Source organism: Tauraco erythrolophus, chromosome 25, assembly GCF_009769465.1.
Source record: "Tauraco erythrolophus isolate bTauEry1 chromosome 25, bTauEry1.pri, whole genome shotgun sequence".
Lineage (NCBI taxonomy): Eukaryota > Metazoa > Chordata > Aves > Musophagiformes > Musophagidae > Tauraco > Tauraco erythrolophus.
In genome coordinates this window covers 3,703,411-3,716,767 of record NC_141489.1, presented here as the reverse complement: position 1 = coordinate 3,716,767, position 13,357 = coordinate 3,703,411, and the positions used below count along the sequence as shown (strand labels likewise).

At 51.8% G+C, this 13,357-nt stretch overlaps 1 protein-coding gene across 5 annotated transcripts in view; it reads left to right on the top strand.

The window, feature by feature from the left end:
* Positions 1-13,098, top strand: part of TANC2 (tetratricopeptide repeat, ankyrin repeat and coiled-coil containing 2) — a 218,346-nt gene extending 205,248 nt beyond the window's left edge. For 3 of the 5 annotated variants that reach the window (XM_086626755.1, XM_086626757.1, XM_086626756.1), the window contains 7 exons: positions 3,014-3,189; positions 4,085-4,217; positions 4,841-4,870; positions 5,782-5,873; positions 7,337-7,483; positions 9,548-9,648; positions 11,148-13,098. In XM_086626755.1, the coding sequence (XP_086482881.1) occupies positions 3,014-3,189; positions 4,085-4,217; positions 4,841-4,870; positions 5,782-5,873; positions 7,337-7,483; positions 9,548-9,648; positions 11,148-13,098 (2,630 nt within the window). Of the gene's footprint in view, positions 1-3,013; positions 3,190-4,084; positions 4,218-4,840; positions 4,871-5,781; positions 5,874-7,336; positions 7,484-9,547; positions 9,649-11,144 lie in introns of all 5 variants that reach the window. The other 2 variants (XM_086626754.1, XM_086626758.1) reach the window with 2 other exon arrangements.
* The last annotated feature ends 259 nt before the right edge of the window (positions 13,099-13,357 follow it).

Below are 13,357 nucleotides of genomic sequence, written 5' to 3'. Positions count from 1 at the left end.
AATGCAAAAATCTTTATTACTTTAAAAGATCCATTCTTCTAAACAGCTTAATAAACTCTACTAAATTCGCTCTAACGCATGATCCTGAAAAGTTAGCTCAAGCCTGGGCAGAATACAGTGGTATGTGGTGTGTTTTAATTAAAATGGCTTTGACAATCCTGTTCAATGTTTCATTAAAATCAAAGGGCGTGAATCATAAGCCATAAGCATTAATTAGTGTGTTGCAAAGCAAATCTCATTTAACTGTGCTTGATTAACACAGTCAGCGTTTGTAAACACTTGTTATTAGCAGAGTTGCAGTCACCAATCAATTTGAAATCCAGATTTTTAGAGTTACCTACTGCTCTCACTTCACCCCCAGAAGAATGGATGTGTGAGCAGTGAATTAAACTTTCCTGGCAGCAGCTCTGCTGCCGCTGATGTTTGGACAGATCTGTGTTACACAAGGCAAAGTAATTCTTGATGCTTGTTCCGTTTGGAGAGCGCTCCATTCTGAATCTCCTTTTCCTGCAAGAGTCAAACCCTCGGTGGTGTTGCTACCTTGGGGTACCTGGTACATGTGGGTGCTGCTCCTCGCTGTCCATCTTGTGCCTCTGACACACGACCCTGAGCCTTGTCCCCGTGGCAGGTAACCCTTCCTGGGCACTATGCCTTCAGATGCCTCCTCCATAGAGAAAGGATCCGACTGTCCTGGCCACTCCCGGCTTCTTTTTGATGCTCCAAGTGTCATAGAATCGTAGAATGGTTTGGGTTGGAAGGGACCTCAAAGATCATCCAGTTCCAACCCCCCTGCCATGGGCAGGGACACCTTCCACTACACCAGGTTGCTCAAAGCCCCATCCAACCTGGCCTTGAACACTTCCAGGGATACCACAACTTCTCTGAGCAACCTGTTCCAGTGCCTCAGTACTCTCAATGTAAAAAATTTCTTCCTTAGATCCCATCGCAATCAATTGTGTCGACTGTTTCTTTTTTTCTCCAGCCGGCTCATTGTGTGCCTACTGGGTGATGTACTAACTCATCAGCTCTCACATTCAGCCAATTAAAGTTTTTAGGGCAGGAGCAGCCCAGCCCATCTCAGAAGCGAGCCAGGTTTACCCTGACAAAATCTTTCCCACTGCAGCAAGGATCGATCCCACCAGGTCACCGGAAGCCACTCGCCTTCAAAACCATCAGTTCGTTTCGTGTCTGACTTGTTAATGCTGAGTAGGTTGGAGATCCCCACAGCAGCAAGAGGTGCCTCCAGGTCAAGCAGAGGTTCTACTGGGAGCCACGGCCGTGCCGGGAGCTCGGCGCTTCTGCAGAGGCTGTGCCCAGCCTGCCCCGGAGCAGCGTTTTGGCGTTTCTGACGCGGTGGGCATCGTCCACTCACTCAGACCTTCAGCTTGCATTGCCGTGGCGATACCCTGAAGTCTGGGCATGTCACCCTCTGGTATGGGCTGTCTCTTCAAGAGCGGGAAGGTTGAGTGATGATGCAGCTTTCCAGCCTTCCCTCTTGTCGTAGGAGCTTTCTCACCTGCTCCGGAGGAGACAGTGGGAAAACACAAGAAAAGACTTTGACGATTTGATTGCGAGAAAGTAGCTGGTACAAATAAGAAGGAATGAAATGAGGCTTTATCCTGTTTTGATGAGCAAAGCTTGGCCTTGGGTCAGTTGAGGATCATCTGGAGGGCTTTCACAGAGCGTCAGAAGGGTGGGCAGTGTGAGAGAAGGCTGGCAAGAGGCTGGGAGTTTGATGTCATCCCTTGGCTTGTACGTTTGAGCCGCCTTGCAGCCAGCGTCCCTCCTCAGCACACCGGATCGCCCCAGACATCACTTGCCACCTCCTCACTGGTGCTCCACACTGAGCACCCTGCTCTCCCAGATGTGCAGCGAGCAGGGTGCTGCGGCTGTGCAGAGAGCCCTGGGCAGGCGTTTCGGAAGACATCCCGAGCAAACCTTCCTGCGCCGTGCTTCTCCGCAAACAAAAAGTCGCACAAGCTGGAAGACCCGTCGGTTTGCTGTCGCCTGGGGGATGTGCCAGCTGGGATGAACAGGAAAGTTCAGGAAATTCATGTTACTCTCTGGCTTGCTGAACTTTCTGGAGGCAGCAAAGATCTCTTGCTGGGTGGTTTAGAGTTTACCTGTAGGAGAAAATTCCTGCAGCAGCAACACATCCCAGCCAGCTGGCACCAGCATTCTGCAGGTAACTGCAGTTCCTGGGAGGAGCGGAGCTGAGCCGGATCCCTTCTGCACCCCTGCCTGTGCCATGGCAACAGGAGTTGTCTTCGTGCCACGCAGAGGAGTGTTCACTTAGTGCTGCTGTTCAGATCTCGCACGCGGCTCCATATGCCGTATGAAGCAGTACTGACCCGTTGGTATGGCAGCGCGGATTCTTCATCCAAGAAAATGTCAAGTCCCTCTCTCCTTGGCTTGCAGTTGGCAGTGGTTTATCCCACAGTGGTGTATTTATATTGAGTAAAGTTCAGAGTTCAGGGAGAAATACTGCTGGAAATTGTGTCGATTTGGGTAAAGGGGAGGGGAGCGAAGAGAGGAAAAATCATATACTTTTTTAGAAGAACTGAGCTGAATTGACTTAGTTCCCCTTGGTACGCCTTGGCCTGCTGAAGCAGCGAAATGGTCTTCACCTCTGACTCACACAGGCTGGAGTGGGGTTTGATTAAAAAAAAAAAAAAAAACAGAAACCAAAATGGTTAAAAAGGAAGATTGATGTCTCAGATGAGGGATGTCAAATCCACCCTGCTGCTCAGAAGACGTTTGCCAGAAAAGCCTACAGAGCTGGGTGCGAGAAGATGTGAGCTTGGTGTGAATGAACTCATTGGCCACAGTTCCTGTCGGTGCATTTGAAGGTGCCGTGGAGGGTGGGATCCACGCTGGGAGAAATATTAATGAAGTGATTAATACCGATGTACGTAGCTCTCTAAAGATCAGCTGTCATCACTAAGCGTTTGGTTTGTGCTCATGGTGCTCAACAACAGAGAGCTCTGGAGTGAAGGGACGTTTGTTCTTTCAGGTGCCTCCATTTCCCTGATGGACAAGGAGGGCTTGACAGCCCTCAGCTGGGCTTGTCTGAAGGGACATCTCTCCGTGGTGCGTTCCTTGGTGGAGAATGGGGCTGCCACCGACCACGCGGATAAAAACGGACGCACTCCGCTGGACCTGGCAGCTTTTTACGGCGATGCAGAGGTGGTAAGTGGCTTGTAATGCATGCAGAAGAAAACGGGCAGTTAGAACCCTGGAATGATTTGGGTTGAAAGGGACCTTCAAGATCATCCAGTCCCAACCCCCCTGCCATGGGCTGGGACACCTTCCACTACACCAGGTTGCTCAAAGCCTCATCCAGCCTGGCCTTGAGCACTTCCAGGGATGGGGCAGCCACAGCTTCTCTGGGCAACCTGTGCCAGTGCCTCACCACCCTCAGAGGGAAGAATTTCTTCCTTAGATCTCATCAAAATCTCCCCTCTGTAAGTTCAAAGCTGTTGCCCTATGTCCTGTCACTACCTGCCCTTGTCCAAAGCCCCTCTTCAGCTTTCCTGTAGCCCCTTTAGGTACTGGAAGGTGCTAGAAGGTCTCCCCGGAGCCTTCTCTTCTCCGGACTGAACAGCTCCAACTCTCTCAGCCTGTCTCCATAGCAGAGGTGCTCCAGCCCTTGGGTCATTTTTGTGACCTACTCTGGACTTGATCCAACAGCTCCATGTCCTTCTTGTGTTGGGGCTCCAGAGCTGAACGCAGCACTGCAGGGGGGTCTCAGGAGAGCAGAGCAGAGGGGCAGAATCCCCTCCCTTGACCTGCTGCCCACGCTGCTTTGGATGCAGCCCAGGTGTAAAAGCCCATTTGGTGTAAAAGCCTTAAAATAGTCCAGTTCGGCTTGAGCAGCGATGAGCATATAGAGTCCTGGCCCTCCCTCCGTGCGTGCAAGCGCTTCCGTAGAGGACAACACACGAGACCAATGAGCCCTCAGTCCCTGCAGAGGTGTTTTAGCCCGAGCAGTGGAGCAGCACAAGCTTCTTCTGCTTGTACATCCCCAGCAGCACGCGAAGGTCTCACCCAGGAGCAGAACTGACTGTTGGGTTTCTCGTTGCAGGTTCAGTTCCTGGTGGACCATGGGGCCATGATCGAGCACGTTGACTACAGCGGGATGCGGCCCCTGGACAGGGCGGTGGGGTGCCGCAACACCTCGGTCGTCGTCACTCTCCTGAAGAAAGGAGCAAAGATAGGTAGGGACGAGGGGACGATCTGCCGTCGGCTCTGCGCTCAGGCAGGGCTCCGAGCAGTGGGGTTGGCTTCCTAAAAAACAGAAGCTGTAACACAGAGTCCTAAAAAACAGAAACTGTAGCACAGAGGGATCCTCAGCCCCAGCTGCTGCTTCGTACTCCGAAAGCAGCCGGCGAGTCGTGACTGCTTCTTCTCTTTATTATAAACGGGGAATATATATTTTTTTTTTTTTTTTTTTTGCTGTCATATTACTTAGCAAAGTTAATCAATAAACAACTGTTTCTTTGGCAAGGTCTTTCCTCTGGTAATGCTTTTTCTATCTTTACTAGTCCAAGTCGACAAACGTACTGTGTCCATGCATTGCTGTGAGCTGCCGCGTTCACTCGCCCCGTGTGTGCTTTCAGACCTCAGTGCTGCCCGCGCTGCGCCGCACAGCCGCTCACGTTACGTTTTCCTGTGAAAGGGGATTTTGCTGGTGCATTGGCTTCTTTGCTGCCTGCCTCTCACAGCTGCTTTTTTCCTTTCTTTTTTTTCTTTTTTTTGTTTGTTTTTCTTTTTTTCACCTTCATCCATTTTTTTTTCCCCCCTCTCTCCTACAACTTTTTGTTTTCTCCTTTCTTTGAAGGTTGTCAGACGTTACCGAGTCGCCCACGAGGTATATCTCATTGCTGTCAGCATCAGCTTCGATCTGATAGCTTTGTCAGCCTTGCTCTCTCCTGTTTGATTTAGCCTGCATGCGTCCCCGACACCTCTAATCTTTTAATTTACCTCACCTTCGAATAATTTTTTTAACGACTGTTGCAGAGAATAACTTGAACTCAAAAACTAACCTCCTTCCCCCAAAATGTACTGAATCTACTTATAGAATATTGTTGACTTATTCTTCACCCGCACTAATGAGTTGTCCCCAAATTTTTGCCGCCCCTTCCCTCCCGGTATAAGAACCTCGAGATAAGTCCTGGCTCTGCCCGGGCAGTGCCCTGCGCAGAGCCAGCGTGTCCCCAGCCCCCGGATGGCTTCGGCACCAGCAGCACTTAGACACGACCCTTTCCCTTTGGCATATTTTCCACCTTAATGGATTTTCTACTCTAGTATTTCACATCTTGTGAAGTTGGAAATCACAACCCACTTAAACGCAAAGCGCCCGTCGACAGTGGAACGGCAGATTTCCCAGTGCACTTCCAGAGATTTGAATTTAGAAATGCTTTTATGTAACCGCTCTGATTTCTCCTTTTCAATACGTTTGGTTTCCCCCACCCCGGCCGGTTCCACAACCTGCACTGCCCTCTTGTGGGAACGGCTCCGGTCACGTCCCAGCCCATGGCGGTGGTGGTGATTAGCGTTAGCCCTAATGACCGCAGAGGAAGCCCCGTTGCAATGTGGATGGCGTTAATTTAAGCGCGAGAGGAATTGTCAGCTCAATCATTTGGAGCACCCTCCCCTTTGACCGTGCCAAGTTGTTCTCTCCAGCAGAAATTCCCACCCCAGGATATTTTTTCCACCCAGCTTCCTACCACCCTTGCATTGTATGAGTTTTTTACCCATCATGCATCCTGTACACTACAGGTCCAGCAACATGGGCGATGGCAACCTCCAAACCAGACATCATGATCATCCTGTTGAGCAAGCTGATGGAGGAGGGAGACATGTTTTATAAGGTGAGAAGAGTGGTCTTGGAAAAATTGAACAGACGCGGCTCACGGCGTAATTTCATATGAGTTTCAACCTCATGCTGCTGCCCCAACCCGTGGCAAGCAAAAGCTCCTGCTCGCAGCGTTCCTCGCGTTGAAAACTGGTTTGGGTTAGTGGGGTTGGAGAGGGGACATCGATTGCCCGAATCTGTGACGAAGCTGAGGCAAAGCCAAGTCTCTCGGCGTTCTGGATTTGAGCCAGCACTTCATTTCCTCTTTGAAAACACCAGAACCCAAGTGTTTCGCAGAGATTCGGAGTGCTGATGTCATTGCATCAGATCTGGCAACGTTGTCCTTACCTAGCAGGCTGGCTGCTGTGGAACAAGGCAAGGAGATAGTACATCCCAGAAACACTGGTGGAGGAAAGTTTTTGCAAGGAAGACAGATTGCCAGGACACAGATGGCTTTGTCGTGTCCTTTAGCCCATGGGAGACATTCCACCATTGCAGTTAGAGAGTCTTTTTTGCTCTGTGTTTATTTTAAGCCGATCTTTAAAACCTGGAGATTTGCACACACACACAAAATGTGCAAGTACAACAATGATTCACTGTTGGGCTCTAAGGGTGAAGCAGAAAATATGCAAAGCTGGCATTGTAACTGGAGTTATCTGCCAGAGATATATGATACAGCTGAGAAACCTGAGTCTACGAGGTTTTAAAGCTTACTATTCGTAGCTGCAAAATTTATGTCTGGGTCATCACGAACTGCACGCGTCCTAGATCCCTTCTTGCCCTCTTTCTTTCACCCTCACTGCCATGGCTGCCCCCCTCCAGGGTGCAGATCGTCCCATCCCAAAAATAGGTGCCCAAAATAGCAAAGATGAGTCACCCTTTGAAGGTGACTGTTGTGTCCCAATAACTATAAAAGGAAGCCAGTTGACAGGTTTAGATATAGACACCTAATTTTTAGACATCTAAAGTCCAGGGAGATAAATCTCAACCCCTTTGTCCAACTTCAGAGCCACATTGGTGCCATAACCGATGGCTGCTGTTATCTTTGCTATTGCAGAGGCTTCTCTGAGCTGCAGGAGCTCCATCCAAAGTCCCACACTTTGTATCCTTCACCCTCCCTGATGGTCATTGAGCTTTGGGTGTAGGATATTCTCCAGAAATGGGTTACTGATTACCCAGCTCAAAAGACCAGAATGCAGATGGAGTTGTGTCGAGTTAACACTATTTCTGCTGTGTTTCCTGCCGTAGTGTGACAGCTCTGTAGGAAGTGGGAGAACTCAACTTGCACGAGGCATCTGCATTTCCAGATCAGATGTTCCCCTGATCAAATGTTCTGGCTTTTCTTTCTAGAAAAGAGCTAAATAATGAAGTCGTGTTACATTCACCACCCAAAAACGTTCATGGGGCTGGTGAGTGAGTTCTCTGCGGTGAAGTAAACTCAACCCAAGGATGTGTTTTGACATGTTCTCCTTCTATTAGAAAGGTAAAGTGAAAGAAGCTGCCCAGCGCTACCAGTACGCTCTGAAAAAATTCCCCAGGGAAGGGTTTGGAGAAGACCTGAAAACTTTCCGTGAGCTGAAGGTGTCGCTCCTTCTCAACCTCTCCCGCTGTCGAAGGAAGATGAACGTAAGTCTCCCCACTCTTCGTGGCCTTACGCGCGAGCTGCCAGCTTTCTGCCTGTGCCCAGGCACGTGTCCGTCCTCTGGTCGTGCTTTGACCTCACGTCTCTCCTCTGTGTGACCTGGTTGTCCTTCACGGAGCACTGACGTTGTAGAATTCAAAAGAAGTAATGATTTAATATGCATTTCTGATGATTAAAAATTCATCGCTATGTTTATAGCTTTTTAAATTTTTTATTACTCCCTTTTGGTGATGATGTGAATTGGGGGTGGAGGCACTTTCCAGATTTCTAGGGCAGCGGTGGGGGAGGAGCCAGGAGATGTGCTCCTTTGAATACTAATTAATTTAAAATGAAGGAGCATATGCTTAGGGGGCTGGCACTTCCCCAGGGCAGTGACTCATCCAGAAACACCCCCACATACTCCCTCTCCTCCCAGAAGTGCCGATCGCTGTCACTCTCCCCACTCCAATCTGGCAGCATCTGGCAGCTGGCTCCTGCAGCCAGTCTGTTCTCCCAGCAGACAGGTGCCACCTCCCCCTTGCTCTGCCTGCAGGGACCTCTACAACTTCAGGGTCCGTGGACTTGAGTGGTGGAATGTCGGCCAAGGCCATGAGCCAGCCAAGGTTACGCTGGAGGGGAAAGGGATTTTTGTGCCACCTTCTTTTATTTGTATAAGCTGCAAGGGAGAGAGATGAAAAGCAATGGAAGGAAAATCTTAATGCTGGTGAACTAACAACGTGGTTTGTAGAAAAAGTGTGAACCTTCTCCTTAAACAAGCCAACTCACAGCTAAGCCTCGGCTTCAAGGACGAGATTTTTGGTTTATTGTTAACTAGGGAATCCCAGGTTTTACGATAGAAAATTTCAGGATGCTGTAATTGCACTTGCAGTTCTTGCATCTATGGATGAGACCACAGAAGGTACTTACCTCTTGGTGGCATTCCCAGCCTAGTCTGTGAGACAATACCTCTTCAGTAACTGCTGCTGAAGGTACAAACACAAGTATGAGCTCCCCCAGGCAGGGTGTCAGACAGCAAGCTCCAGTGTGGACACCTTAGGGAGGAGATTAAACCTTGCCCTGGGTTTTGCTCCGGTCCAGCTGTCTGTACTCACTCGCACGTGGCTGCTCAGGGCAGTCCAAGCAGCCGTCATGTGCTCGTAAGCTTCATTTCTAGAAGGTGGAATTCTCTTACTGAGTTTCTGAAGAAATCAGGAGGACTGGGTGCTTTCTCCCCGAACTACTCAGGGTTGTAGCCCAAGTCAGCGATCCAAAGCTGGTTTGCTTGTAAAATGAAAGCCCCTCCTAGGAAGAGGTCTCAAGCACTGAGCTGAGCTTAGCGGTGCGTGGAGCACTGGGGGCAAGGCAAGGGAGGACAGGTAGCAGGCTTTGGTAGAACCTGATAGTCTCATGGCTCTGCCACGGAGAAGCACCCAAAGCGTTCTCCATCCCATGCAGTCACCCCCTCCCTCCCCGCTCCCAAATGAGTCTCCCAGGTGAGGTGTAGGGGAGAGACCAGGAACAGTGGAAGGGGTGGCACTGGTAGAAGACTTTTGTGAGTCCAGTTTGTAGCTACCAAGGTATGGTAGACCCTTCCTTCATGTGCAGTTTTATTCAGCCCCTTCAGGGTGTGTCTGTGTTGTAGAGTGGGAAGCAGAGGGTGTGGCAAAGGTTTCCTATTGCTTTCAACTATGGAAAAAAATCTTCATGAGATCACGTTCCAGCCTCTGCGAGACCAGATGTTTTCTCAAGGCTGTAGGTCGTTGGAGAGGGATTGCATGCACTTGTTGGGGACACAGTCGCCGAGAGCGGAGCCGGTGGCACACTGGCCTCTGCGGGTGCTGACAGCATCCGGCGTTACGAGAGGGCTTTGAGTCTTTGGACGTGCCGTCGGGGCTCTCTGGCTGTAAATGGTGTCGAATCCATGTGAAACATTTCAGTACCATGAAATTTTCCAAGTTTACATGCAAAAAAAAAAATGTCCATATTAAGTTTGTTTTCTTCCCAAACTGTATATATTTTTATTTCTATATCTATTCAGTTACTTACCTGCACACCCATTGTAATGACAGGATTTTGGAATGGCGGAGGAATTTGCTACTAAAGCCCTGGAGCTGAAACCGAAATCGTACGAAGCTTACTATGCAAGAGCAAGGGCCAAACGCAGCAGCAGGTGAGGAGAGAGGGAGAGAAAAGTGTGAGGGGCTGGTCTCCTCAAGCCTGGCCACACCACTGTAAAACCCTACCAGTGTCCCCACGGGAAGAAATGGCCAAGATTACAAACCTCTCCAACTCCAAAGTAACCCTCCCTCATTCAGTAATTTCTGGAGAGGCTAAATGCAAACGTTCTGAGAGGTTCATCTTAGTTGAACTTTGAATGTCTCACTACACCAAGATTGGGTATTCTTTTTCAAAATCCACTCCAGTTCAACCACAACTTGGACTTGAAGCAAAATACGACTCATGGAAGCCCGGTGGCCTGTGTTATGCAAGAGGGCAGGTTCATTCTGGCCTTAAAATCTACAAACCTCTTTGTCCTGCAGCACTTTTTGCAAGGCAGAAGCTGCTGGTTCGCCGTGCGGTGACCGAGCGCCAGCGGTGAGCGTCCAGCCACAGCTTGTGCCCAGGGCCCTGCAACCAGCTTCTAGAGAGCCACAGCACCGGGTCCCTCTGCATCTCAGGTGGAGCCCAGGGGGTTCTCCCTTGTTAACCTCACTGAAGGCCACAAGATGTGAGATGAGGTTCCTCTCAGAACCGATCAGTGCCCTTCCTACCTGAGCAGGAGGGTTTGCTCCCGGGTGCCCGCGGGCTGGGCGCGCTGGCGTTGCGTGCAGCTGGGATCGGAACAGCAGCCCAGCAGCACCCCGAGGGAGCACAGTCTGGGGAACAGGAGGCTTTTCCTTCCTCCGCCGTGTTTTCAGCAGCTCGTGCAAAAGCTCAGGCTGCTGCTGGGAGGTGCTGGGGCTGTGATCATCCCTCCCCCCGGATGACAGTCGTGTCAAACAGACGGGTTTGCTCCAAAGCCAACAGCGTCCCTGTAAATGACAACCCCCTTCCCCAGACCCCCACCTCCCTCTTCCTCCTCTCAGCCTGGCCTTTCCCTTGCAAAGGCTTCCCCAGGGGGGGCTCACGGGCTCCCCAACGTTGCTCCATTCCTTTGTTCTGAAGAAGTCAGCCAAATCCATTGCAAAATCGGAGACACAAGCCTAAAGCGCCAGCCCCCGGGAGCCCCTGACGCCAGGTGGTCTTGGCATCGGGCAGAAGTTAAATTTTCACTGGCATAAGCGGCGCGACACCGTTTCCGGCGGCGGTGAGCTTGGCCCTTGGTGGTAGATGCTTTGGGTTCCCCTTGGCTAACGCAGGGGAGAAGCTCATGGTGGTGCTCTGAGGAGTAGTCAATGAGCCTGTGACACGCACGGCAGAGGACAGGCATCTTTGCTGGTCTGGGTTGTGCCATCTCGGGGCTGTGTTCCCCCTTCCTCAGAACGGCTGGCAGTGTTTTCCTTCGGTTTGGGTAAAATAAACCCAAGGGAGGCGTGTAAGGCAGAGTCTGAGCACCACAGCCAGCGGTGGCAATCACACACGTCTCGGTAACACGTACAAGCTACGGAGAACGGCTCCGCTCAAATCCAGAGTAATTTCAGTTCTCCTTTCTGTCCCTTTGTCAAGCAGGCAGTTCTCAGCAGCCCTGGAGGACCTGAACGAGGCCATCAAGCTGTGTCCCAACAACCGTGAGATCCAGCGGCTGCTGATGCGGGTGGAAGAGGAGTGCAGGCAGGTGCAGCAGCAGCAGCAGCAGCCACCGCCGCTCCCGGTGGAGCCTGAACCTGAAGCCCAGCATGAAGAGCTGTATTCCGTGCAAGACATCTTCGAGGAGGAATACCTCGAGCAGGACGTAGAAAACGTTTCCATTGGCTTGCAGACAGAGTCCAGGCCAAACCAAGGGTTGCCCATTATCCAGAGCCCACCCCCATCCCCAGCTCACAGGGACTCAGCCTATATTTCTGGCTCACCTCTTGGCTCTCATCAGGTCTTTGATTTCAGGTCCAATAGCTCCGTGGGTTCGCCAACCAGGCAAGGATACCAGTCCACGTCTCCTGCTCTGTCTCCGACGCACCAAAACTCGCATTATAGACCCAGTCCTCCGCACACTTCCCCTGCTCACCAGGGCTCCTCTTACCGCTTCAGCCCACCTCCCGTCGGAAGTCAAGGGAAGGAATATCAAAGCCCACCACCTTCTCCTCTCCGGAGAGGTCCTCAGTATCGCGCCAGCCCCCCAGCAGAAAGCATGAGCGTTTACAGGTCCCAGTCCGGTTCCCCGGTTCGTTATCAGCAGGAGCCCAGCGGAGTCAGCCAGCTCCCCGGTAGACCAAAGTCTCCGTTGTCCAAGATGACGCAGAGGTCTTTCCAGATGCCCCAGCTCCCTGTGGCCGTGCCGCAGCAGGCGCTGAGGCTGCAGCCAGCCAAGGCGCAGATCGTGAGGAGCAACCAGCCCAGCTCCGCCGTCCATTCGAGTACTGTAATCCCAACCGGTGCCTACAGCCAGGTTGCCCACTCGATGGCCAGCAAGTACCAGTCGGCGTCAGGGGAAATGGGGGTTAGCCAGAGCAGGCTGGTCTACCAGGGCTCCATCGGTGGAATCGTAGGTGACAGCAGACCGGTGCAGCACGTTCAGGCGAGCCTGAGCGCGGGTGCCATCTGTCAGCACGGTGGGCTGGCTAAAGAAGACCTTCCGCAGAGACCGTCCTCGGCGTACAGGGGGGGTATGAGATACAGCCAGACGCCTCAGATCGGGAGAAGCCAGTCCGCTTCCTACTATCCGGTGTGTCACTCGAAGCTTGACCTGGAGCGTTCGTCCCTCCCCGCCAGCCAGCTGGGCTCTCCAGATGTGTCTCATCTCATCAGAAGGCCCATCACAGTCAATCCCAGCGAAATCAAGCCTCACCCGCCGACTCCAAGGCCCCTGCTCCACTCTCAGAGCGTCGGCCTCCGCTTCTCTCCTTCCAGCAATAGCATCTCCTCCACCTCCAACCTGACTCCCAACTTCCGCCCTTCTGCTTCGATTCAGCAGATGGAGATTCCTCTCAAGCCAGCTTACGACAGAGCGTGCGACGAGCTTTCTCCGGTCTCTCCCACGCAGGGGGGTTACCCCAGCGAGCCAGCCCGTTCCCGGACCACGCCGTTCATGGGAATCATAGATAAAACGGCTCGGACTCAGCAGTACCCCCATCTCCATCAGCAGAACCGGACCTGGGCTGTGTCATCAGTGGACACTGTCATTAGTCCTACGTCTCCTGGCAACCTCCCGCAGCCGGAGTCATTTAGCCCGCCTTCTTCGATCAGCAACATTGCCTTTTATAACAAAACCAACAATGCACAGAATGGCCATTTGCTAGAGGAAGACTATTACAGCCCCCATGGGATGCTGGCCAATGGGTCCCGGGGAGACCTCCTGGAGAGAGTCACCCAAGCCTCCTCGTATCCCGACGTCAAGGTGGCGCGGACACTGCCTGTGGCACAGGCTTACCAGGACAACCTCTACAGGCAGCTCTCCAGGGACTCCAGGCAAGGGCAGACATCCCCAATCAAACCAAAGAGACCCTTTGTGGAGTCTAATGTGTAAAAGACGCTTGTTGGAGTAAGACCCTCATGTTTTCAGCACACACTTCCAAGCTTGATTTCCATGCATATTAGTAGTAGTAGTAGTAGTATTTTTATTTCTCTTTGGTAGCTCCATGACCAAGTTTCTCCGGTACATTGTGCGGTGGTCAGACAGCCGTGCACGTGCTCCAGCCCTTTCCGTTCCCCAGCCGACCGTGAAGCCAACAGCAGCCGAGCCAGTACCGTTTGCCCGATTCCAGCTCAATTCCCAACCGGGAGAT